The sequence below is a fragment of the Hirundo rustica genome, chromosome 5 (genome assembly GCF_015227805.2).
Source record: "Hirundo rustica isolate bHirRus1 chromosome 5, bHirRus1.pri.v3, whole genome shotgun sequence".
NCBI lineage: Eukaryota > Metazoa > Chordata > Aves > Passeriformes > Hirundinidae > Hirundo > Hirundo rustica.
In genome coordinates this window covers 18,028,328-18,053,053 of record NC_053454.1, presented here as the reverse complement: position 1 = coordinate 18,053,053, position 24,726 = coordinate 18,028,328, and the positions used below count along the sequence as shown (strand labels likewise).

Below are 24,726 nucleotides of genomic sequence, written 5' to 3'. Positions count from 1 at the left end.
TTGCACTGCCAATCCATCCAAGTAATATGAGTTCTTCAGTCCTTGTTTGTAGACACATGTTTTACATATCTCTGTCCTGGTAGCTTGATCTTCAAAGACTGATTTAAAGGCTGTAAATGTACTTTCTTTTCTTCATTGTCCTTTGAGATTTAAGGATCAACCAATTTCCCAGCTTTCCTCTGAATTCCTTCTGAAGTCCCAGGCCTCTCTTGTACTAGATGTTTTTACAGGGCAAGTACAAGGAGTAATCTGTAATCATGCAGAAATAGCTGGATAACAGGAGGTTACACCACCTAGTTCTGTAAGAACAACTGCTTTCACAGTTTGATTTAAGTTGCTTTGCTTAGGCAGCTACTCTTGAAGTTGAATGTGTATTGGACCATATCTTCCAGTTAGCTTCCAGTTAAACAAGCCCTTGAACACTGAAACTTGCCATGGTTTTACCTTTGTGTTGTAGAGAGAATCACTGGCAGCACTGCTCTTTAACAGGAAACTTCAGAAGGAGGAAAGTACAGGAAGTGGGTTTTTTTATTGTCTTGGGATTTTTAAAATGACACATATGATTTTCAAGACTTCCTCTTAATTTTAAATGTGTAGCCTTCATAATATAAAGTAGATGAGTGGTAGAGAATATGAGAGATGCTCTCATCTAGTATCAGAATACTGAATTGCTATACTGCAAATGCAATATTAAATTTTACCGCTTGCTTTACAGTCAGTGAGATGCATAAAGTCCTTAGAGGGACAGAGTCTGTTTTTCTATTCATATATTCAAATATAAGGAGAGACATCCTTTTTCAAAAGGCTTCATCTAAAAAGACAAGAAAAAACAAGTCACATAAATGAAAAGTAAAGAATACCAAAGAAATACTCAGGTGAATGTTAGAGAGATATATACACAGATAAGTTAATGATAGACTTTTTTTAAAGCACAGTCTTTTATGAACATTTTATCGGCTATGTTTAAATAGAGAGTTGGGGTTAGTATCAATTCTTCTTTCCTATCAGTCTGGTACTTGGAGTAAAAGCACACTGGAGCCAGTAGCTTCAATGCAAGAGTGAAAGGGCTGAAATTCTTGAGATCCAGCATGTTACACCAAGCATTGCCTGTATATGTCGCTGTTGCGTGGGTTTCCCAGCCTCTTACTCTTAAACTTCATACCAAAATTTTGCTCCTAGGCAATTTTATACCTTTATTTAGTGCTCTTGGGGTTTTTTTTAACTATAACTAAAATGCATGTTACTTTTGTAAGGTTTCTCATTAACTTATTTTATCTAACATTAGGCATGAAGCTCTGCTGCATTACGTTTTAGCAGCTGAAACTGGGATTGAAGTGTCACAGTCAAATTTAGCACACATCTGTGAAGAAAGACCAGTGAGTAAATGAATTCACAACTCGTCATCCTGAAAGGAGCCCTTATTAATGATGTGTGCCATTAGTCTCTTACTTAAGATATGAGTGAATCAATTATTTTCTTTACAGGATCTAGCAAGAAAATACCTAGCAACTGATTGTGTCTGGAGATACTACAATTTCTCTGTTTCTCAAGTCAATGCTCCATCATTTGGTATGTATAAGGAATTCTTTCTAAATTTTAATTTTACTTTTTTTTTTTTAATTTCAAAAACTGTGTTTGTCACAACTTCTGTTTGAGTAAGCAGGTCGAGGGAAGATTAATTTCTACTAATCATACATTGGCTTTTTCATGTTTTGATAGGAATATCAGGGGAGAAAAGGTAATTAAAGTGTTGTATTTCAGTACAGGTTTTCTAGAAATTTCCTTTTTATTGCATTAAATTGATAAAATTTTAATAAAATAAAATAAAAAAGCTAAGCCCTAAGGAAGGGCTAGATATTTAGGAATCTGAGCAGTTGACTCAAAGTTTAAGAAAAAAAAGCAGTAGACTTTAGGAGGTCATGCTGTTTGGTTTATCAAAGGGAAAATCCAAAAGCAAATATACTTCTGTATCATAATTGAGTCATGAGAAACTAATAAAGGCTAAAGGATTCCTTATCTAATTTATTATTAGTTTTTCTCTTAGGGTACAGAGTTTATCAACATTGGTATAGCTTACCTTGGAAAACTAAAGTATTCTCTTAAGGTCTATTTGCAAATAAGTTACATTCCTCAGGCCTTGAATTTTACTACATCTATGGCTTCAATAGCTAAGTCATTTTGGTGCCTCTGGAAGCTTTACTGAATATTTAAAAACACTGATCTGATTGTCTCACAAGAGCACTTAAGTGATTTGTAACAAGCATGTGGAAAAGTGGAGTGTAAAAATAATTGATGTTATTCATTTAAATGCACAGTGTGGGAAATTTAAATGTGTAGAAACTGAATACCACGTGGATAGAGCCTGAAGCCAGAAGAGCTGACAAACACTGTTAGCTTTCCTGAGGAGTTTGTAGACACCTTAGCAAGGTGTCGTTTGGTTGACCCTTTGGTGGATCCACTGGTACAAGCTTACATCAGAAAAACTTCTGAAGGTCAGACTCATAGGATGGGACTGTCATTCCATTTCAGTCTGCTGTAAAAACACGTGGGATTTCTACGTAGCTGCTGTAGATGCACAAGCCAAAGTGTAGAAGAGTTTCAAACCATTTGAAAGGTCAGATAAGTGTTGGCACACTCATAGGAGTTTTTTAATTCAGTTGCACAGATTAGTGCAAGATCATGCTTGCTCCTGTCTGGGTCAATGACCTCTCTTTTGATGAATTTCATTACGGTGGAGTGTCACAAAAGATGTTTGTAAAATATTTGCTGGGCATTGCTCCCTTCTAGTCTAGGAAAATTGTATCCCTTCTGTTGTCCTGGGTTGAGTTGGATCTGAAACTAATAAAATTATCAGCAACAACGTTCTCTTACTTTTGGGAAAGGTTCAGCCACCATAGGTAGAGAGCAAGCATATAGAGGGTATGGTTTTAAGCCTCATCGATTTAGTAGGGCTAATCTGACTCAATACGGCTTCCGGCTGTCCAAAGACAGATTCAGCAAGTGAAAAAGGAATGCAATATAAAGATTCTCAAGCCTCAGTTTTTTGTAAAAGCAATGTCATTCACCAAATTCATTAAAGAGAAACAATGAGAGTTTTCATCCTGGATAATTACTTTCAGTGGGAGGCTGATACAAAGAGGCTACAGAGACAACCAGAGAGAAAAAGTACTTCTGGTTTTTAATATTGTGCTTTAAATAGAATTACTGTTAACTTCTCTATCACATTAATAGTTGGTTAATTCTATTGCTACAAAGAGTCTAAATGATCTGCTGGTTTCTTCCACAGCTTATTTGAAGATGGGCGATTTCTACTACTATGGTTACCAGAACCAGTCTAAAGACCTTGAGCTCTCCATGCGGATGTATGCCCAGGCTGCCTTGGAGGGTGATTCACAGGTGGGTCTGTGCATGTTTGCAGTCATGGCAAAACATCAGAGTGTAGAACAACCTGAGAATTTAGCTGTGACTGGTTTTTCTGCTTGGCCTCATCTGCACCAAAGAAACCTGCTAGAATAAGTTTACAGTTATTTCAAAATACCTTGTGAGTCAGTAGTTGTTGTTTCGTAACAGAAGATAAACCTAGCATAGATTAATGGTCCTAGAATTAAGCTTCTTTGCAAGCCAAAGGTAGATGGCCTAATTTAGTGCTACCTTACCTTGGCACAATGGACTTAGTTGTGACCTCAGTATTTTTGCTATTGCAAGAGGAAGAATTAATAGCTGCATTGTATTCCAGTCCTATCCTCTGCCATTTTATGATTAAAAAAGAAGACTGGCCCATTTGTCTTGGTATATTCGACCAAGTGAATCCCATGGTGATTTTTCTTCTCTAACGAAGGTTTCATCTTAAAATGCTTTATAATCAAAGAACACACCATGTCGCATTATCACAGACAGGCAGTGTTTCACAACTGAGTTTCCTCAGGCTCTCCTGAAGTGTCCTGGGTGCAGTATTCTGTTCTCCCTGTCCCTATGGCAATATCCCTCCCTATAGCAACATACCCAGATGGTGTCTTGTATGTGAATTTACCAGAGGTAGCATGGGTAGGATCTCTTTTGAGGTTATTGGGACAAAACATTACTGCTAAACTAGAAAAGGAAGGAAGAGATGCATAAATAGTTACTTTGAAGTGTGAATGTCAAAGTGATAGGGAATCCTGTAAAATATCTCACATGTCTTCATCTTCATGACTCTGAGGAGACACAGGAATGGCTAAGACTTGTCCCAGTAAGCAAAACTTTAAGATTAAGGACTTAAATTGTCTGGAGGAAATTTCTGCTCTCAATTTCACTAGTCAGATTCTGTTGATCTGTAGAGCTGTGTGAAGAGGAATTGAACAGTAACAGAATGGAAATCCATTTCTGCTTTCACTCTGTTTTCCTAGGAGATAAAATAAGACAGTTTAATATGATGACTGTGCTTAAAGAGCAACTAAAAATAAGAAAGAAACCATCTGGAAAAAGATACAAACTAAGAAAACAGTTATGCTTCTTTTGCATTTTCAGTATTTACCTGAGTATATGGTTAGGAGAAAGGGTTCTCATAATTATTTGGTGGATATCACATTATACTGAACAAATTTAGGGAAGATAATTATAATTATTTAGATACTTGGTGCTTAAATACAGATATGAAAATTAAATGTTTAAAAAGTGTGCGTTTTTTTTACTGTTAGGGTTTCTTCAATTTGGCCCTTGTCATAGAAGAGGGCAACTCCATACCTTCCTACATTCTGGATCACTTGGAAATCGATCAAGCATTGCATTCCAGTAATACATCACTGCTTCAGGAACTGTATTACAGGTGTGTCTTCATCAGCATCTTCTGGTTTTCCATGTAACATTTGCTCTGGAGGATAGCAACTCCTGTAATTATTAACTTTGTTCACTTTTATGATTTAAGGCAGGTTAAGGTCAACATACTTGAAATTCTTAAATTCCCTAAATATATTTCAGTTTATGCCTGTTAAAGAGATCTGATTATATGTGGTTACTTGAAATAGCAGGGACTGGAATCAATAATCCAGGAGGTCCTTCCAGTTCAATATATTTAAGTTCCTAAGTTAGGCACTGGTGATTTGTGTGTAGTCCAAAGAAATATTTCAATTATAAGTGTAGCATAATTTAATACAGAAATTAAAAATGTGTACCTGAGATAACAGCAATCCTTCCTATTGATTCTGCAAATATGTCCAGACTGGCACAGATATTGTGGCACAGAATATTAGATATCTGACAATGTTACAGGTCTGCTGCCTGAATGTCCTGTGCCAGCACTATTCATGGAGAAACCACCTAGTGTGCTCTGGTTCCAGTACAGAACTTGGGTTACCTTCACCCAGATAAATCAACAGGTGTTAGAAGGCACAGTGGGAATGCAAAGCTTACACAATATTTGGTGGATTTGTGGAAGTGCCCTTCAAATATTTGAAGAAGGAGAAGCTAATGGTTAATACATGAGGCTGTGAATGACGAGTGAGTGGTTTATCATCTGTTTTGCTACTGAATGAACCCAGAAAAGTGGAGATGATACCAGCATTAAAACCTCATTTGTCTATTCACCAACGATCTGCTGAAATTGTTCTTCACTGTAGTTAGACTGAACTTGTACCCTAAATTACTTCCATTGCACATGAAACTACTAGTCAGACACAGGGGTTCTGGACCATCCGGGATGGTGAGTCTGAATTCTGCCTCCACTTGGGCTGAATCCACCTGCTTTGCTGTGAGTGTAATTCTAGAGTTGACAGTGCTGGAGGGTTTTCCCAGTTTTGTCCAAAAGGACACATAATTTAATATATTTATATATTTGTGTGTATATATGTCTATATAGACACAGTCTATGACTTTGTAACTAAATTATATGTATATAACAAAAATTATATTTAAAAGGTTTATATAGATTTATAATCATATATATATATCTCACCACTCCTTCCTAAACTTTGTAGAAAAGAATCAATTGAAGCTTAAAATAGATGCCTATGATTTAGCTGTCTAAATGGCCCTAGTAGGGGAAGTCCAGTTTAATGGAACTGAGAAAGCTGCTCAGCTCACCCCACCAGGAGGCAGGTGCCTTTGCTAGTCAGCTAAAACACTCTCCGAGCTCTGACTTCTTTCTTCTACACAGCATTGTCTCTAAAGGAGTTCTGGCACCAGTGTTCTGTGTAGGCAGCTAAATTTCATTCATCTAATTTTAAATCAAGTCCTTTTGCTGTTGGCTCAGATTAGTTAGAATGAGAACTTGACTGATTTGGAAGTGTAGTCTGGATGTTTAAGACCCATTGTTGATCAGTAAGAAAATAAAAAATAAACTTCTAGGGTAAGGTATTCTGGGCTTAATAGGTTTAAGTTGGTATTTTTCTGAATTTTTACTTCACCATTTGTGAGACAGAGTGAGGATGATACTTGTTTTTCTGGATTACTGGTTCTGTAAACCCATTAGATATTCCCAGATGACTGATGCCACACAATTGTGAAGGAGGACTAATTAGTTGTTTTAATCTTCTTCTTCTTCTTGTAGGTGCTGGAATAATAGTAACCAGGAATCAATTAGTCCATGTTCATTAGCATTGCTTTATTTTTATGTGAGAGTTCTCTGGAACAACGTTTTACACTCTACTCTGGTATGTAGTGCTTGTTTATTACATGCACAGTTCATTTGGAACTCTACCTTGGCTTTGCAGTGCTCTAACCATGTTTTTTTAAATTATTGTCACAGATCTACTTCATGGGAACCTTTCTTTTATCAATTCTTGTTGCATTTGCAGTGCAGTCTTTTCAGTCTTTGTCTGGTAAGTATGTGTCATAGCAAAACTGAAGAAAGAGGAGTGATCTTTTTATGCCAGTAAAACCTTCAAAAATGAAAGCAGAAATCTAGGTTTGATGGAAGTACTTCCGAGCAGTAGCTTCCTTAACACGTATCTCATTTTTTTGATCATTAAAAAGGGGTGACTTTAAACATGTTGGTTTCTGAAGAACTTCTCTTGATAAAGGAGATTCTTCATAAAAGCATCAACTGCAAGTGATTATTCCCCATCTCTCAGCGTGCAGTATTGTTACAGTAGTTATATGACTTTGATTCCCTATGTAATCTCTGTGATATGCAAAGTGTGTTTCCCGTTTCATAGGGCCATATCTCTTTAGGTGCAAGGTGGGAGAAAAAGTGAGGTTCCAAGAGGTACATTGGAATAACTTAGTAAGAGTTAGTTCAGACTTGTAACACCAGTAACACAATCAGCAAATGCATTCAGTCAGGAGTTGCAGACTCCTGTCCTAAAACAGAAAGTTTTGCTCTATGTTGTCTCTTTCAATGGGACAAAGAATATTAACAAGCAGAAATGCTGGACTTCACTCTTAAAACTGCCATCACATTTTCTACCACACTGAAAGAGATACCAGAGACAAAACTACATTGCTGACTAAAGGGGAGAAAACCCCTACCATCACATGAAAAATAATGTCATCATTAAAAAGCATCTCCCACTTCAGTCAAGTGTTTCAATTCAGATCACAAGACTTAATCAGGACACACATTTTCTTATGTTGTGTTTTAACCCCAGTAGGCAGCTTAAGTGTATGTCAGAAAATAATATTTTCTGATACATTTCTGTAATAAAATACTGAAAAAATTACTTTCACCTACATCTATAGAAAATAGTATTTAAAAAAACCCAACACCATTAAATCTGAAAAGATTGTTTGAATGTAACTCTGAATATGGAGATAATTCTGAAATCCTGCTTTCTTTTCTTACTGGCTAATTATTTATATAACTTGGGAGTCATGCAGCAAATTTGTAAAGTATATAGTTATAGATATTATTCTTTCAGTGTTTCCAAACCTTTGAATATTATCTTTATATGTAATTTTACATTGACATAATATTTAAATGTTGATTAATAGACTTGCTAGACACAGTGGGGTTTTCTTAAATAATTTCTTTTGACTTTCTTCTGAAGCTCATAATTCTCCTGGAAGAAGATCAGAACCATTGTCACATGACGTCCCTTCTTCCTTAGGGAATGACAGCGAGGATGCTGCCAGACCAGTACAGCAAGATGAACCTACTCTTTCAAACGATTTATCACAGCAGGAGTCAAACCCTCAGAATCCTCTTGTTACCAGCTGAAGTGTAGTTTTCCTAAGGCTGACATCCATTGGGAAGACAGGATATGAACAACTACAAATCTAAGAACTGGCAACCAACCCTGTACCTGGCATTAATAATGCAGTCCAACAGCTGAAGTTGTAGGGAAGTTCACTGATTTGACTTCTCCACTACAGAGGAAAACCATCCCTATAATTTATTTAACTCCAAACAGATGATGCAGATTATCTCACTATACCCAACACATGATCATGCTGGAAGGGCCTGGAAGGAAACCTGCAAAGTCTTTGCCTAATTGAAAAATAAGCAAACATCCCCCAGGTTTTAATGAAGTTTTACTTACACGTCTAATCTCTTATTAAATTGCTTTTACTGCATTTGAGCTTATTTATTGGTGAAATTAGCAAAGTTTTCCAAGTTTGAATCATGGAAATTACATAAAAGCAAAACCAAGTCACCAATACTTTCCAAATTCCATGGAAACCAGTCAAGACTTCAGTACATGCAATAATGACAATGAGATTTTTGGTATTTTATGTTCCATACTGATTTATCAATGTGAAAAGTGTTTTGTTTCAAAAGAAAATAAACCAGGAATATTTGCAATATGGTCATAACATATTAGTTACGATTGCTAAGTTTTAGTCAAAGTTTTACAAGCATCCACATTCCCTGGTGGACACAACAAAATGTTTCTCTTCCTGCCAAGAGCCAATGATTAGAGAAAGGAGCTCCCCAATGAATAAATAAAAGAATATTTAGGTGTGATTAGGTGACAAAAAGTGAACAAAAATTTATTTTTGTATTCTTGTAGATAACACTGGCAAGGATTTATTTTATGTTCTATAGTGACTCTAAAAGACATCTCTTTAAGTGACAGTTTATTTGATAGATAGTAGATGGGAGATACGCAGTGCAAATACCTTCTATCTGATTTAAAGCTGTCTGTAAAGTGGCTATAGGAAAGGTCTAACCTTTACAGCAGGTGTGCAGTCACCTCTGCAAAATGATGTAGATCACAGACTATAAATTGCATCAATCTATGCATTATTGAGGGTTAAATCCACTCGCCTTGCACTACATTATTTACTCTTGTAAATAAAAATATTTTTTTAATTCAGCCTGCGTGTGGAGGAATTTCTTTTAAGGCACCTCTTAGATGAAATACTGTATTGCTGTTGCAATCTCTCAAGATCATTATTTACATGTCTGGTTTTTTAGCTTCAAATGAAACAAGCAGCTTTCACTTTCTCTGAGGAATACAGTCTTCTCACAGCAAACCTGGAATATTTTGTTTTGCTTTTCAAGCAGAATGTAGGAGGCTTCCGTAAAGAAGGAATGACATAAAAGGAAAAAACAGCTCTGACCTTCAAGAGATATTTTAATATTTAAATATAAATGTCTATACACACATACCATCAAGACACATTTCACTTGCAGAAAACTAAAACTTCAAAAAGTGTTGAGAGAAGAGTTGATACTTTGAGGCAGCAACTCCCTTGACAAGTCTTGGGATGAAAATGAAGATGTTAAAGCTCCTCCTGCTCCCACTGAGAAAGTAAATTGTGTGCCATGTTACTGAGTTTTTCATTAATTTGATCAAGAACTGTGCAAAGAAAACTTCTTGTTCTTAGTACAGTTGTAGATACGTGTTTTGTTCCTTCTATGCATAGGTAGGTATTTTAACGTGTTAGAAAGGAGCTTGACTTTTACGTACTAAACTGTTGTACTCACTGGGGTTAGATTATGTGTATTTGATACCCATTGCAAATGGTCCCCATTATTTTTGAGTCTGTTTTGAGTTGCAAAAACTTGTGCAGCTAAATTTGATTACATCAAATTCCTTAACACAAAGATATGGCTATTTCAAGAGCCCTCTAAATTGTATTTTTGTCACCTAATGAAAGAAGACTGTGCATCTGTATTAAAACTGGAGCAGGTTTAGATGGTAAACCCAGAAGCATTGCAGAAAGTCAGGTGTAGTCCTTGAGGACGAGCAGACAAATGTCACAACATAAGGCACAGTGTTAGGTTAGGTACCAAATGCACGCCCAAATAGTTTTTTGTGAAAAGACAAATCTTGCTTATAGTTAGCTACATATTAAAGTTGTATTTTGCTACAAATGTCAAACATGTAGCAAAACTGAAGCCCTCATGTTAATCCCATGGGAGTTTGTCAGTGGTGGTGTGATTGCCGCCCATGTGTTGCAATCTGGGAGTTCTCTGAGTGGTAGTCGTTTAGATTGTGTTCATACAGGTCAGAGTTAAATGCTTGCACTCTGGCTCACTGTGTTTTCCTCTCTAAAGCACACGTCCTGAACTCTAGTAATTAACTAATTTGAAGAGTTTTGCCAGAAATATGATTCAACATCTATATCTCAGAAGGCAATTGCTGAAGCTACAGTATATTTCATAATGCCAGCAGTTAATAGTTGCATCTTTGTTTATTGTTACCTATTGCATCAGAAGTTCTACCAAAGTATTTTAAGATAAGCAGCACTTCACAATAAACCGGCAATCCTGAAGGTTAAAATAATATTAGTTGCATTATTGTCCTTCACTTCTTTTAAGATCCAGGGGGCTATTGACAGTCTAGAGAAACAACCAATTCCCAGTGAGAAAGAGAATGGTTATTTACACAAAGCAGCTACATAGTTCTATTACATCCACAAGGAAAGCAGGAAGAGAAGGGAAAAAGAGCTGCTGCATTGAGAATTATTTTTCATAGATTCAAACATGATCACTGAAGTTTATAGTTTCTGCAGCCTGTGTTGATTGTTCAGGATGGGAATAAGGAAATAATAAATCACAGTTGTAGAGCTGAACTGCTTAATATAGTTTATACACATTTTATAGAAGTCCAGCCATCTGAACAATGCGGGTCACGCATAAGGCAGTGTAAGTAATGACCATTTTGCTTTCTCCCTTGGTTCTGCTCAGAATCATCTCTAGCAAATAAATGATAGACAAGAAAGAATTTCAGAAGGGTTATTTACAAAATAGGTGCCAAATTCTCTAAAATGGATGCAGGTTACACCAAGTAAATGGATTTGTATGTTACAGAAAGTGACAGGGAAGAAAGGTAGCTACATACAATGTATCAAAGTGCTATGGGAAGAAGGGAGAATCAGATAGGTGAAGATTAAAAAAAAAAAAAAATTAAGTCAATGTTGAGCAGTTCTGAATAGTTACCAACTACAGCTTTATGAAGGAAACAATTCAAACCAGTTATGAAAGATTTGCAACTCTGCTGAAAAGTGTGTTCTGCTCTGAATCGCATGGAAGGGTAGTAGCAGGACAGGGCTAAATGTGGGGGGCATCCATTTGGGGGTGATTGACCACTGACTCCATGGTGTTGCTTCCCAGACCATACAGTGAAGAGCTTTGCATCCCAATAAGTTGGCATGAGGACAGACTTAAAGTTCTATATTAACACCCTTACAAGTATTTCTGTATTCCCATTTGAGCTACTGGAAAACCATAGATGATCTCTAAAAACCACATGGATTATCTGTGAAGAGAATTGATTTGTAGCAGATTCTTGTCTGTGGGTAAGCTGTCCCCATTGACTAATGGACTATGACATTTAACACTGGATGTTGGCCTTAACCTGGATGAAAGATAGCACAGAAGTATGAAACAAGTTGAATAAGATTTGGCAGAGGAATTCCATCCATACACTCTCTCCTTCATCCTGTGAATGTGTGAACTCTATTAGAAGACTAGGATGTAGGAAGAGAACAAAAATAAAAGGCTGGATTTTATTAAGAAAAAGCCCAAGGCTAAGAAAATGAAAGAATGTCAAAGGGAATCTTAGCATGGAGCAATTTCCTATGCTGTCTTCTAAGATGTAGGTGACAGGAATAATTACTGAATAATCAACAGAAAATTGTAAATTAAAAATAAAATTTAAAAAAAAAAAAATATAAGAAAGAAAAAAAAGAAAAACAAGCAAAAACCCCCACAGCATCTGAAATACAAGTGTGTTGGAAACGCATCATAGCCTCATTATTTATCTAAATACCTAATTCCTATGCCACAAGACTTCATTATATTTGCAATAAGGAAAGTAACAGTGAGTCTGTGCCTAAGCAGGAGGTGCCCGTGTAAAAGCAGCCACATACAGATCAGTGAGCATTAAAATAGACCAGATGAGGAGAAATGAGTAATCAAAATTAAAAGATACTTGCATTATTGCAGTATATACTAATGTAACAGCCACAGCAAGCAAGAGAGAAAAAAAAAAAAAAAAACAAAAAAAAAAAAAAAAAAAAAAAACCAAACAAACGAGGCAGAAGCTACATCAACTGCAGCAGATCAGATATTCTGAGGCACTGATGTTCCAAACTGAAATTGCACAAACAGTACAGAATGCTGTTGACTTAAGGGACTTGAGTTATTTGACAAGAGTTATCAGATACCCATCCACCTTTGGGCATCTTAATAACCCCTTAGAAGAAAACCGGCTGCAACAGCTTTGTTTATAATTGTGTTCAGTGATCTTTCTGCTAATGTATTCCTTGACCTTGCTTCCCTCCCCGGTTTGCATTTTTTTATTTCTGTTGTTTCTTTCGTTTGTCCACACTGACCTCTCCTTAATCACTCATAAACTGTCTAGATAGCTCCTGATGCTCAATATTGCTATTTGCTCTTATCAGTTATGCCAGGTGAGCAGGAAAAAGCACGAGTTCATTAGCAAACCTAGCACCCTTTTATGATAATCTGCCAAGGCAGGAACTGAGATACCTGCCTGGCATTATCTATCTGTTCATTACAGCATGTCCTGAGTCGTGCAGCAAGTAACTGTGCAAGATAGAAGCAAATCTCCCTAGATAGATTTGTATTAATAAACTGACCAAGGCCAGGCTCTGCTGTCTGGTTCTGGTGAGTTAAACTTTTCCTGTGAACCCATTTACCTCATCTGCTGCTTCTTGGGACCAGTCTTGGTCCATAGTCCCCAAAACGTGTGCAGCCATTGTCTAGGAGAATTCTTCTCAAATGGGCTTGAGCTAGGTCAAGCAGCACACCCCCAAACAGCTGAGATAATCACAACCCAGTGCCCAAGCATATCCTCCAGACCTTGTTCTCTTTAGTTGTGCAGACAAACCAAGACTGTTTGCCTCTCTTACAGGCCATGAGGCTCCATTCTACCCCCAAGCAATGACTGAGATCAGTCCTTCCAATTTCACCAGTCTGTTTATCAGTATGAGCCATCCAGCAGTTCCATTGTCTTCAGAGCTGTTTTGAAGGCTTGCTTTCTTGAGAGAAGTGTGCTCAGCTTGTGTTAGTAGAACACAGGACAGCCTTTACCAAAAAACACCAGTACTGACTAACTGGAATGAGAAATTAAAGTCTCCATGTTGGGGGTTAGGTTTAGCTTTGTGGACTGTTATTCCTTTCCCCATAGCTCTGACTGAAAAACCTCTTTAATCTTCTAAATTATAATAACTTGGACGGAAGGGATTGGAATTCCCCATTCCTAGAGAGGCCCCGCCTCTCCCTAGCAGATACCTGTCTTTCAAACCGAGACACTCCACTCAAGTTTTATCTTGTTTCATGAAGACCAAATTGTAGTTTTCCCCTTCTGTTCTGCAGAGTTAGTGGTGGCAATAACACTGTCCCTGCTTCCTTGTCCCATATCAGCTCTGTCTTATGTCCTACCTGGATGACAAGGTTTAGGTGCTCCTCTCTCTCATCAGCTAGACTGCATGCTGCATTGCTTTTCCAAGCCAGCTCCTGTTGCACATGGACAGCCTTCCCAATTTAATTTTTGTGTTAAACACAGTATGCTAGTCCCAGAAAACAAGTTAACCTTTGCAGTTAACTCTAGGCTAGTTTATTAAACAAGTATTAGATGTCACAGAAGATCAGGCAGACTGATCACAAGATGGAAGTGGGTGAGGCTTTCTACTGGCAGCTGTAAGTAGCCTCAAAATCACAGGCATTGGTTCTTGTGAGCGAGTTTAACTACACTGACATCAGCTGGAGAAGCAACAGTGAAGCACAAACAGTCCATCCAGGAGGTTCCTGGAAAGCACTGATGACTGCTTCCCAACACAGGCAGTGGAGTTCCCATGAGGAATAGTGTGCTTCTCAGCCTCGTGCTAACAAACAGGGAAGGCCTTCAAGGCTGGAGATGTGAAGGTTGGGGGCAGCCTTGGCTGTAGTGACTATGAGATTTGGAGTTCAGTATCAGGCAAGGAGGAAACAGGATGGGAAGCAAGATTGCAGCTATTGACTCCACGAGAGCTAACTTTAGCCTCCTCAGGGATGTTCTTGGAAGAATCCCATGGAAACAGGCACTGTAGGGAAAAGGGTTTTGAGAGAACTGGTTGATAGCCAAGGATCACTTCCTCCACATTCAAGAACAGTGCCTCCCAATGAGCAAGAAGTCAGGCAAAGGTGTGAAGAGAGTTGTGTGGATATTTGAAGAACTCCTGTCCTTACTCAGGTGTAAACAGGAAACACACTCGGGATGGAAGCAGGGTTGGGTCACTCTGAAATGAATAAAGGGATATTTTCAGAGTACATAGGACATAGACCAGGAAGGTCAAGGCCCATTTGTTATCAAGTCTGGCCTAGGATGTCAAGGACAAGAATGGCTTCTTCAAATACATCAATAATGAAAGGAAAACAAAGGATAATATGGGCCTGTCAGTAAATGGAGGGGGACTCTGGTAACATAGGATGCAGAGAAGGCAGACTTACCAAACACCTTCTTTGTATCAGCCTTCACTGGCAAGATAAGCCCTCAGGAATCTCTGACCCAGCAGACCAAGGTAAAGGAATGATGGAAATACGACTTCCCTTTGGTCAAGGAGAATTAGGTTAGAGATCACCCAGGTAAACTCGACACCCACAAGTCCATGGGCCATGACTGGATGCATCCACAAGTGCTGGGAGAGCTGTCAGACACCATAGCAAGGCCTCCTGTTTGAAAGGTCATGAAGATCAGGAAAGGTAACTGAGGACTGCAAGAAAGCAAATGTCACCCCAGCCTTCAAAAATGGCAAGGAGGAAGATGGAGGGAGCTACCAGCCAGTCAGCCTCACCTCAATTCCCAGAGAAATGATGGAGCACCTCATTCTGGAGGCCATCTCTATCTACATGGATGACACTAAAGTGGTCAGGAACAGTCAGCATGGACTCACCAAACATAAATCGAGCTTGGCCAACCTGCTTGCCTCCTATGATGAAAAAACTACCTGGCTGGATGAGGGGAAAGCAGTGGATGTTTTCTGCCTTAACTTCAGCACAGCTTTTGACTCTGTCTCTCATCTAAACAGGTTGGAGAGATGGGCAGAGAAGGACCTTCTAAAATTCAACAAACAAAATACAGGGTCCTGCACCTGGGGAAGAGTAACTCCACACACCAGCATAGCCTGGGTGCTGACCTGCTGGAAAGCAGCTCTGCACAGAAGGACCTGGGGCTCCTGATGGACAAGGTGTCCCTGAGCCAGCAGTGTCCTTGTGGCCGAGAGGGCCAATGGTACCTGGGGTACATCAGGGAGAGCATTGAGAGCAGACCAAGGCTGGTGACCCTGCCCCTCTACTCAGCCCTAGTGAAGCTCATCTGGAGTGCTGGGTCCAGTTCTGGGCTCCTCAGTACAAGAGAGACATGGAGCTCCTGGAAGGTGCAGGGGAGGGTGACAAAGATGACGATGGGACTGGAGCACCTCTGTTTCAGGACAGGCTGAGGGAGCTGGGCCTGTTCAGCCTCAAGAGGACACAACAGAGAGGGGAGCTCATCAATGTCTGTCAGTATCTGCAGGGAGGGTGCCAGGAGGATGGAGCCAGGCTCTGCTCAGTGGTGCCAAGCAATAGGACAGGAGGAAACAGGCAGAAACTGATGCCCACGAAGTTCCCCCTGAATATGAGGAAAAACTACTGTGTGAGAGTTCCACTGAGCACTGGAACAAATTGCCCAGAGAGGTCTTGGAGTCTCTGTCACTGGAGATATTCAGGAACTGTCTGAATGCAATCCTGTGCTATGTGCTCTAGGCTGGTCCTGCCTGAGCAGGGAGGTTGGACCAGATCACCAACCAACTCTGGTCTCTTCCTGTCATCACACCTCGCTGGGTCACTCTGGCTAGCTCCAGACCCTGTGTGATGGCAGGAGTGGGGAATGGAGTTCCCTCAACAAAGCCTTAGGAGACACCAAACCTTAGGAGCCGAGGCTCACAAGCTCCTGCTTCCTTGGTGCCGACTGGGACAGAGGCAAAGGATGAGAGGAGGCTTTTCTCCCGGGATCAATCCACAAGGTTTATTGCCAAAGGGAATCCAAGGGCGAAGAGCCCTGATCACAGGTGTGCCGGGGATTACAAACCAAGGTGGGGGTGGCAGGGGCAGATACAAACTGACAACCAATGGGGCACAACCATGGACAGCTTGGGAACCAACAGATTCATAGGGTAGGAGGGACTGCATTCCTGAGTCCAATGGAGCCTTGAAGGAGGATTGATAAACAGGGAACCGTCTGAATGGAGGGGCAGGGGTTGCAGTGATGGACAGGGAGGATTTGGGTGTGATGGTCAGGGTTTAGATGACAGGCAGGGAAGGTGCTGGAAAGGGAGGAGGGGTATGGACTTATAAGGGAACAAAGAGGTTGTTATAAACTCCAGGGGTAAAAAATCAGTGTAAGGAACATGGGGTAAACAGAATAAACCAATTAAAGAAATACAGCATCTTCCAGCTTTACTCTTTGTGTGATCACAAATTTTTACTCTAGATCTTTTTAAGAATTTACTGCTCAGCTGTGTCTGACCCCAATCAATAAGTTTTTATGATATCACCAGCAGTCTTCAGAAGCACTAATAGGCCAATGTGGTGGTGCAAGTGTTGTCTTATTAAGTTCTTAAGTAATTTTTGTAAGTTTTATAAGAAGTTTTTTGTAATGGTACATTCCACCGTGCCCCTGTTTTCTGTAATAGTTCCTCCCCATGAGTGTGTTATATAACAAGTCTTTTTATGTCAATCATTCCTCTCCTGCACCTGTCCTTGTCAATCGACTCTTTCTCCTCTTGGTCGCCCTGTCTGTCACTTCGGGGCCCTTCCCTGGCTTCTGGAAAGATCCAGGAGAGGCCTCCAGTGATAAGCTGGTGCCTGGGAAATCCCCTTCTCCCATCTTGTGATTGGTCCGATGTTCAAAAATTAACACCCCCCCCGTTACACCCCCGAATTCCCTGATTTGCTGACTTGTTGTCGCCACCCCTGGATCCTCCCCCATTTATAAGTCTCTGCTCAGCTTTGATCCGGGTTCTCTCTGGGCAGCAAGGGTCTGAGGCAGAGCTCCTTGCCGGACTCCCCTTTAATAAACCACCTTTAACCCTGCTCAGAAGAGAGTGGACTCTTTTTCCGCCGCCGCAGTCGTGACACCATCAGGTCCAGTCGCCGGTGTGGGGAACCAAAGACCCACAGGAAGGAGGTTGCTCGCCCTGCCTGTAACCCCAACCAATCCGCGTTAGCTGCAGTGCAGGACTGAGCTAGGCTGTGGTCAACGCCTGCTAGGCATGAGGGACGCTGCGACAGGCCAATATTTAAGAGCTAATTTTCTGACCTGAAAAGCTGCTATGGATTAGAGACATGAATATTCCAATGCCTAGAGTAATTGCCACATTCTTCAGATAACCAATTTGAATTAAGAGGATTATGAGTGGTTATCTACACTGATTAAAAGCATGTCCTTAGAGAGGCCAAAAGCCACCAGAGGAGAGACAGCCATGTAGAGATAACCACGGCGAGTGCAGGTGTGAGCCCTTGGTGTCAGGGGCCAGAGGCTGTCAGGCAGTAGTGTTGCTGCCTAGCCTGGTTTTTTGGGCTCTCCTAAGGCAAATTCTTCTATCCTGCATGGCACTGCATTAGTGTGCTCTGCAAACATACCCTCTATGCCTTTACAACGTTAAAAGGAGATCAAAATTTCATTTTCATATCTTAAATATCTGGTGCCAAATGCACAGGATACCATCAAACCTGCAGAAGGGATAGTGCATGACAGAGTTGGTTACACTCTGTTGCTGATATGACAAATAGAAACCACCTTGTTCAACATTTCAATTAATAAGATACCTATACACCCTTCCAAGAAAGCCTTGTTACCCCTGTGATAATTTAGTTGCAAAGAAAGAAAACACAAAACAAAGGAAGTACCAGACTAACTTACAAACTGCTGCCTCTGCTCCTGCCTATTTACCTTGCCACAATACCATTATGCCAGGAATATTTGGATTCTTTTGTGATGCAGTAAATGCTTCATAAAATGTTAAGGCTACATACATTAAAAAAAAAAAAAAAAAAATCCTTCCTTAAGATGAAATAATTTTTATGGCCGTAAGCCTGCCTATAAAATCCGTAACATTGGAATTCCCCAGGCACCCACCTACCCCACCATCACTTGCAGATGAAAGCAAAAATTTAGATATCTACTCTGTGCTTTGTGTACCTGCCTCGTATAATTCCAGAACTATTTGAATGGGTGATGATGGGAGTCTGGGTTTAATAAAAACCCTTCTGCAAATATATAAGCTACCTACAATTGATTCTTTCACTTAATGCAATTAAAGTGTTTTCTTTGAAACATTTAAATGGTTACGCTACCGTTAACAAATACATGCCTAGGACAAAGAAGTTCGAGATGCAGTTTTTGAAGATATAAATGCTACTTCACTCAAGAATAATAGATCTAAAATATCTTAGATATTTACTCACCCTTGATCTCCTTGACACATGACACAGTTTAACCCCAGCAGGTGACTAAGCTCCACACTGCCATTTGTTCACATGCACTCTCCAGGATAGGAGGAGAAAATCAGAAGAATAAAAGTGTATTTGTGTATTGAGATAAAGAGGTAAAGAGGTGTTATTGGGATAACAGGTAAAGCAAAAGCCATGCATACAGGCAAAGCAAAACAAGGGGTTGTTTCACGTGTCCCATGGGCAGGGAGGTGTTCAGACACCCCCAGGACAATAGAGCTCTATCACACATAACAGTGACTCAAAGACAAACATCATCACTCCAAATGTCTCCCTTTCCTTCTTCTCCCAGCTGGATGTGCTCAGTATGATGGAATCTCCCTTGGGTCAGCTGTCCCAGTTGTGTCACCTCTCAACTCATTGTGCACCCCCAGCTTCCTTGCTAGTGGATGGGGTGAGGGGCAGAAAAGGCTTTTACACCATGTAGGCCCTGCTTGGCAACAATGCAAACATTTTCGTGTTGACATCTACTCTTCAGTGAGGAGACAGCAGTCCCCTTTCAGCCAACAAAAATGGGTGAGGTCCAGACTGTAACAGTTCTTGAACCCAGCTTCAGTTCATAAGCCGTGTTAGACTGCTGATGTTGAGCAGCAATCCCACAGGAACCATCTCAGACTTTGAACATCCATAACTAGTCCAGGATGTGGCTGGACTGGGATCTGCTGCTTGTACCCTGTAAATTCTCCAAATTTTTGCCATAGTTTCTGTGCCACCAGCCCCAGCATAAAGCTCAACCACTGAACAATAGTCCACCTCAATATACCAATTTATTGGCGCAGGTGGCATAAGTTCATGAGGTGCATAATCTACATCACAAGACAAATTTATTTTACCTCCATTAGATTCAAAACAGAGAATCATTCTCTCAGTATCCTCCTTCAAGACCTCTGTTTGCTAGAAGCACACGTAAGAGTATCCTCAGGATTTGTCTGCCATCAAAAAAAAAAGTGAAAAACTATAGTGCTCCCTTGAACATTTGAGTTCAGATGAAATATCATAAAAAATCAGCAGGAGAGTTTCTGATAGAAATGAGATATTTTTGCAGAAAGACTAGACTTTTTTCTCTTCTACATATATAATAAATAATCAACTTTTTTTTTTCCGATCACTCTTGCCACACAGCCAACAGAGCAAGTTTTGACTGCATTTAAAACCTCCACACAAGCTAACATATGACTGAGGAAGAGAAAGAGAGGAATAACACTACTGCAACAAAAATCAACAAAAAGATTCTCAATGAGTACATCCTTCAGAACATTGCTGACATGTCCAAGAAAAAAAAGTCCTTCCTCAACATCTCCTCTGGTTCAAGAAAATACTCTGAAGAGAAATCTTTTTTCTTCCTGTCATAATACGGTGGATTCAGACCAGGTAACAGGTGCCAAATTATTTAAAAAAAAAAAAAAAAAAAAAAAAAAAAAAAAAAAAAAAAAAAAAAAAACAAAAAAACCACCAACCCACAAACCACTTACCTCCTCATCCTCCTCATTAAACAGTCACAGTTTGAGACCATGTATCTCCAGGAGCAGCCCTGCCCACCATGAGCAAACCTTCAGACCCACAAATACAGAGCTGTTTCTGACTCATACCAGCAAGCCTGAAGCTGACTCCCCCTAGCAAGAGTTATTTTCCTTCTGTCACTTTTCAGCTGTTTTCAATCTCTTTATTTTGCTTTTAAGCCTCCCCAGCTGTGCTCCAGGGACCTTGATTTAGCTATTTCAGATACTTTATTTTTCTAGAGCAATTTTTCTCATACTTTTTGAGCTGAAAAGCTGTTTGAAACTTTTAGCAGGAAAAAAGTTTCCCAGCCCATCTTGAATGGCATTTTATCATAATCCAATAGATATAAAGTAACATTTTGGAGGCTACTTCATTATTTTTCCTTTTCACTTAATTTTCTTATTCCCATGTATGGAAATACATGTGATTATTTAAAAATAGACAGCAATTTTGACTGGTTGTGATATCTAGCCCAGCACTAGTTATCCTACTAGTCATCTGCAGGCCTAAGACTAAGAACAGCCCGTCATACAGCATGCACGTTCAGGCATTTGAAAACTGTACCTGCAGAGGCTAAGGTCAATGCCTCCTCCTGAGGTGAGCAAGGCACTTGGCTCAGGTGAGGAAATTTTAAATTACTCTGGGATTTGCAACTAGGAGAATTGCCAGGACGTGTCAACAGATGGTGCTGGAATGGCCCCTTCTACTGGTCAGACGTGAAATCCATTCTCAGCTCTGCAAGATTCTCCATTAACCAGAGTTTGCTTCCTTGAGGATGCTCTATGTATGCTGCAGGAATTCTGCCATCCAGTCTCCCTCATCGATTTTTAAAAGGTTGCTAAGCTATTTAAAGGCTAAATTTGATGTGAAAGCAGTAAGTGTTCACCATCTAGTGAGAAACAGAGCATTTTGTAAAACTCATGTAATTGACATTTAGGCTTAGATCTATGACTGAACAAAACAGGGAGAACCACCCACTGATCTCTGTGATGTTCTGCCCTGTGTCTGAGCCAGCCCCAAGCCCTGGTGTCCAAACCCCAGGAACCAGGGTGTCATCGAGACCCTACTGCTCCACCACGCTGATGGGGTGAGTATGGGGACAACCCCTGAAAAGCAGACCTGGCTACTGTATCCTGTCACATCTCTTGAGTCTTCACTGCCCTCCAAACACCCGAATCCACACAGGGGTTATGTTTTGCCTTTGTGGATGGTCCAGCTCTTACCAGCTTGAGATTTTGACTCCCAAAATACCTTCTGTAACAACATCTATAGTGTCTCTGTGGAAACATTTTCATTGACTGAACAATTATGCTTGCTCAAAAATTACCCGATGGGGTGTCCTGAAACTGGGTTTTAATTAAAAGTGACAGAGGCTGAGTAAATGTAGCTTCAAACATTCCTGCCAGTATGTTGTGACAAACGTTCCCTGGCAAGGTACTGCTGCACATGGTGTAAGAAAGCTCAAAAGCTTTATGCTAAGCTGTGGCTCAATGTAATTTATTCAAATCACCTGTTACACACGGTCAAGATGTCTTAACAGCTTTAAAAGTTGCCTCTCAGGTATTATACCTCTGACTCACATCCAAGAGGGGCAGCTGAATATGAACTTGGTAAGAAGTTAGTTTTACTAATAGAAGAAAACTTTTTGTAGTGCTCTCAGACAATATTCATATCCATCTCAGGACAGCTCATTGCAACAGTAGAAGACCACTTAATCAGAATCTCCAAATTCACCAAGAACCAGATATCTCATTCTCTGAAGGGACTAATGACGACCTTCAATGATCCACAAATTAATCTCTCAGAATATTTCAGTTATTTGTTTCAACAGTGTTGTTTTTCTGGCTGTAATATCTCAGCTTTATAGCCACTGGTGTCTGGTTACTTTCCCCCATGGGTCACTCTTCCAGCTGCAGACATCTGTCCTAAGTGTACCCACGTGAAGTGTTTGCACTCCATGTGTGTGCATACCCAAGGTGAAGCGGCCTGGATGCTGTCCTGCAGAGGGGGAAGTCTCCTCCATCCCTCCCCTGGCAGTGTCCAAAGTGAAGCCCTGGGATGGGGTGCCCCTGAACACTGAGCTTCTTTCTCACAGCACCTCAGCGAATGCTTTGAGCCCATCTTATTTAGGGCTTTGTTGAGATTGTGAATGCATGGCTGGGAGGGGTGGACTGGAGCTGCTCCATCACATCCATAACCATGAGGTTCTTAAAGGAGGACTGCCAGCTCCATGCATCTGGGCTTAGGATGCCTTACTTGGCTCACGAGGCATTTTGTTTTACTCCAAGGGAAGTAAAGTTTTTCCTTTCCCTGTTTCAAGGTAGTGTTGAAATTGCTGCTGATGAGTGCAAAGTGCTCCCTGCCTGCTGCCATGTACATGCAGTCATTTAACCATCAGGTCCAGCCAGCCACCCAGCCCCAGTATCAGTTCCACCTCATCCCACCCCCAGAAGTCCTGGACTGTTTTGGACCTCTGCTCCTCCAGCCCCACTCCTGCTCTGTCTGTGATTCCCCACTCCCCAGCAACCCAGCAACCCAAGCTTGCAATGTGATGGAGGGAGGGAACAAAACCAAATGTCATTCCTTGTCCCTCCTTTTCCCAAGCTGGGTGAATATCAGCTTGGGAATTTCTGGTTTAGCAGCATATGTTTGAGGGGAAGGAAGAAGAGCTGTCACAGACACAAAGGACTGAAGGCAGAGTTGGGGTCCCACCTGAGACACAATGAGCTGCTTGAGATTTCTTCTTTCCCCTATCCATGGATAGAGGCGTCAGCTCTGAGGGCAGTGAGGACATGCCCAACCGGGCCAAAGGCAGCAACCAGGCTAAGTAGAAGATTTCCCCAGGATATACTCAGACTCAGCTTCTTTCCACTTCCAGCATACAAGCCTGTGATTTGAGCCATCGCACTGTCATTTTCTTCAGAAACACTCCTTGCGTCATACCTGTCCTCAAGCACAGGCCAAAGGATGCTCTGCACCTTGTGGGTGGGAGCAGCCATATGCATCCCACTCTGCTGGGGAGTGTTTGAAACTGTTCTAGCACAAATTGCACTGATAAGTATCTTTAAGAATATCTTTTCAGATGACAAAACAGCAGGAAGCAAGAAACAAGAGTCAATATCTTTTGTTTGAACTACGCAGCACCACCAGAGCCAGCCTTCAAGCTGGCAACCAATTTGAGATGCAGTGCCTGAGGCCATTGCATTAGTCAGTTAAAACAGGGCTTAATGCTCTCCTCAGTCACATGAGTATCAATTTTCCTAAAGTCAATTATGGCCACGTATTGCCTCACCAAGGGCAGCATTTGGTCCACAAATTGTTTGCATGTCCTATAATTTATGCATTTTGCATTGTGTAAAAAAACCTCCAGTCTATCAGCTGTGGTGTTGGTTGCAAAATATCTGCTTCTGTAATTATCCTGATTATTTGTCATGATAATGTGTCCTTAGACGTTGAGCTATGTAAAAAGATTGATACACCAAAAATGTAATGACAATTAGGGAATTTCATCAGGTGCTGTGTAAGATACAATGCTTGTGACAGTCTAATTCTAGCCTTTGCTCTGCTTCTCTTGTTGTCTTGTTGAAAAACTCAGATCTCAGTTGTTAGGGGAAACCTGCTTAGGGAAAACTTCATTAAATCTGTGTGATTGCTCTCCGATATGCAAAGTGAACGCTCTGTTCTCTCACATGGATCATGTGTTTTCTTTGTAGTAGAATTGTCATAAAGGGATAAGATCTAAAGAATATTCTGTAAAAATATCATAAGGGTGTTTACACATCCGGTGTCATGCCTCTGGCATGTGGCAACACCAGGAGTGGCCATTAGGTAGTGAAAAAACATCTGAATGCAGATAAAGCGCTGGCAAGGAAGCACAGCTCACTGAGATGGTGCAACAGAAACACAGCCTGGCATTCCCTGGTATGTGTGTGGTATCCTTCCTTATGCAGCTCTTGAAACAGTGGGTTTTTTCTTCACACTGCTCACTATTTTTAAAAGACCTGGTGAGATCCTGTGCTATTGATTGTGTGTTGGTTCAGCTGCTGCCAGTGGTACCACGGCAGCCTGCACCGCCAGATAGTTTGCTGTGAATCAGAGAGCAGCCTGTGGCCATGGCACGGTGAGGGGCTGTCCAGGGGGCTGGCTGGGATGATCCCACCACCTGGTGAGATGAAGGAAGCATTCAAGCAGCATTTCACACTAACCAGAACGCTGCACAGGGATAGACCTGGGGCAGTTCAATGCAGTGTTACAAAGAGTTTGAAATGTGGGAAGCAAATGTGGCACTTCAGCAGAGACTAAAACAGCACAGGAGCACCAAAAGGAGCTATGGACAGCACGGTTAAGTTGCAAGCAAAGGGGAAGAG

The 24,726-nt window shown here is 40.7% G+C and overlaps 1 protein-coding gene and 1 long non-coding RNA gene across 3 annotated transcripts in view; one reads left to right on the top strand and one right to left on the bottom strand.

Annotated features, from left to right (window-relative positions):
- Positions 1-9,230, top strand: part of SEL1L3 (SEL1L family member 3) — a 44,454-nt gene extending 35,224 nt beyond the window's left edge. The window contains exons 18-24 of one of the 2 annotated variants that reach the window (XM_040064699.1): positions 1,286-1,376; positions 1,485-1,569; positions 3,287-3,396; positions 4,677-4,804; positions 6,524-6,626; positions 6,722-6,794; positions 8,022-9,230. In XM_040064699.1, coding sequence (XP_039920633.1) covers positions 1,286-1,376; positions 1,485-1,569; positions 3,287-3,396; positions 4,677-4,804; positions 6,524-6,626; positions 6,722-6,794; positions 8,022-8,131 — 700 coding nt within the window. In that variant the 3' untranslated portion in view covers positions 8,132-9,230. Of the gene's footprint in view, positions 1-1,285; positions 1,377-1,484; positions 1,570-3,286; positions 3,397-4,676; positions 4,805-6,523; positions 6,627-6,721; positions 6,795-7,961 lie in introns of both variants that reach the window. The other variant, XM_040064698.1, reaches the window with a different exon arrangement.
- LOC120752916 (uncharacterized) lies at positions 4,743-20,462 on the bottom strand. Its single transcript, XR_005700876.1, has 3 exons — positions 20,332-20,462; positions 19,693-19,788; positions 4,743-4,866 (listed from the first exon to the last, which is right to left on the bottom strand). It is a non-coding gene; the product is annotated as an uncharacterized LOC120752916 (long non-coding RNA).
- Between the last annotated feature and the right edge of the window lie 4,264 nt (positions 20,463-24,726).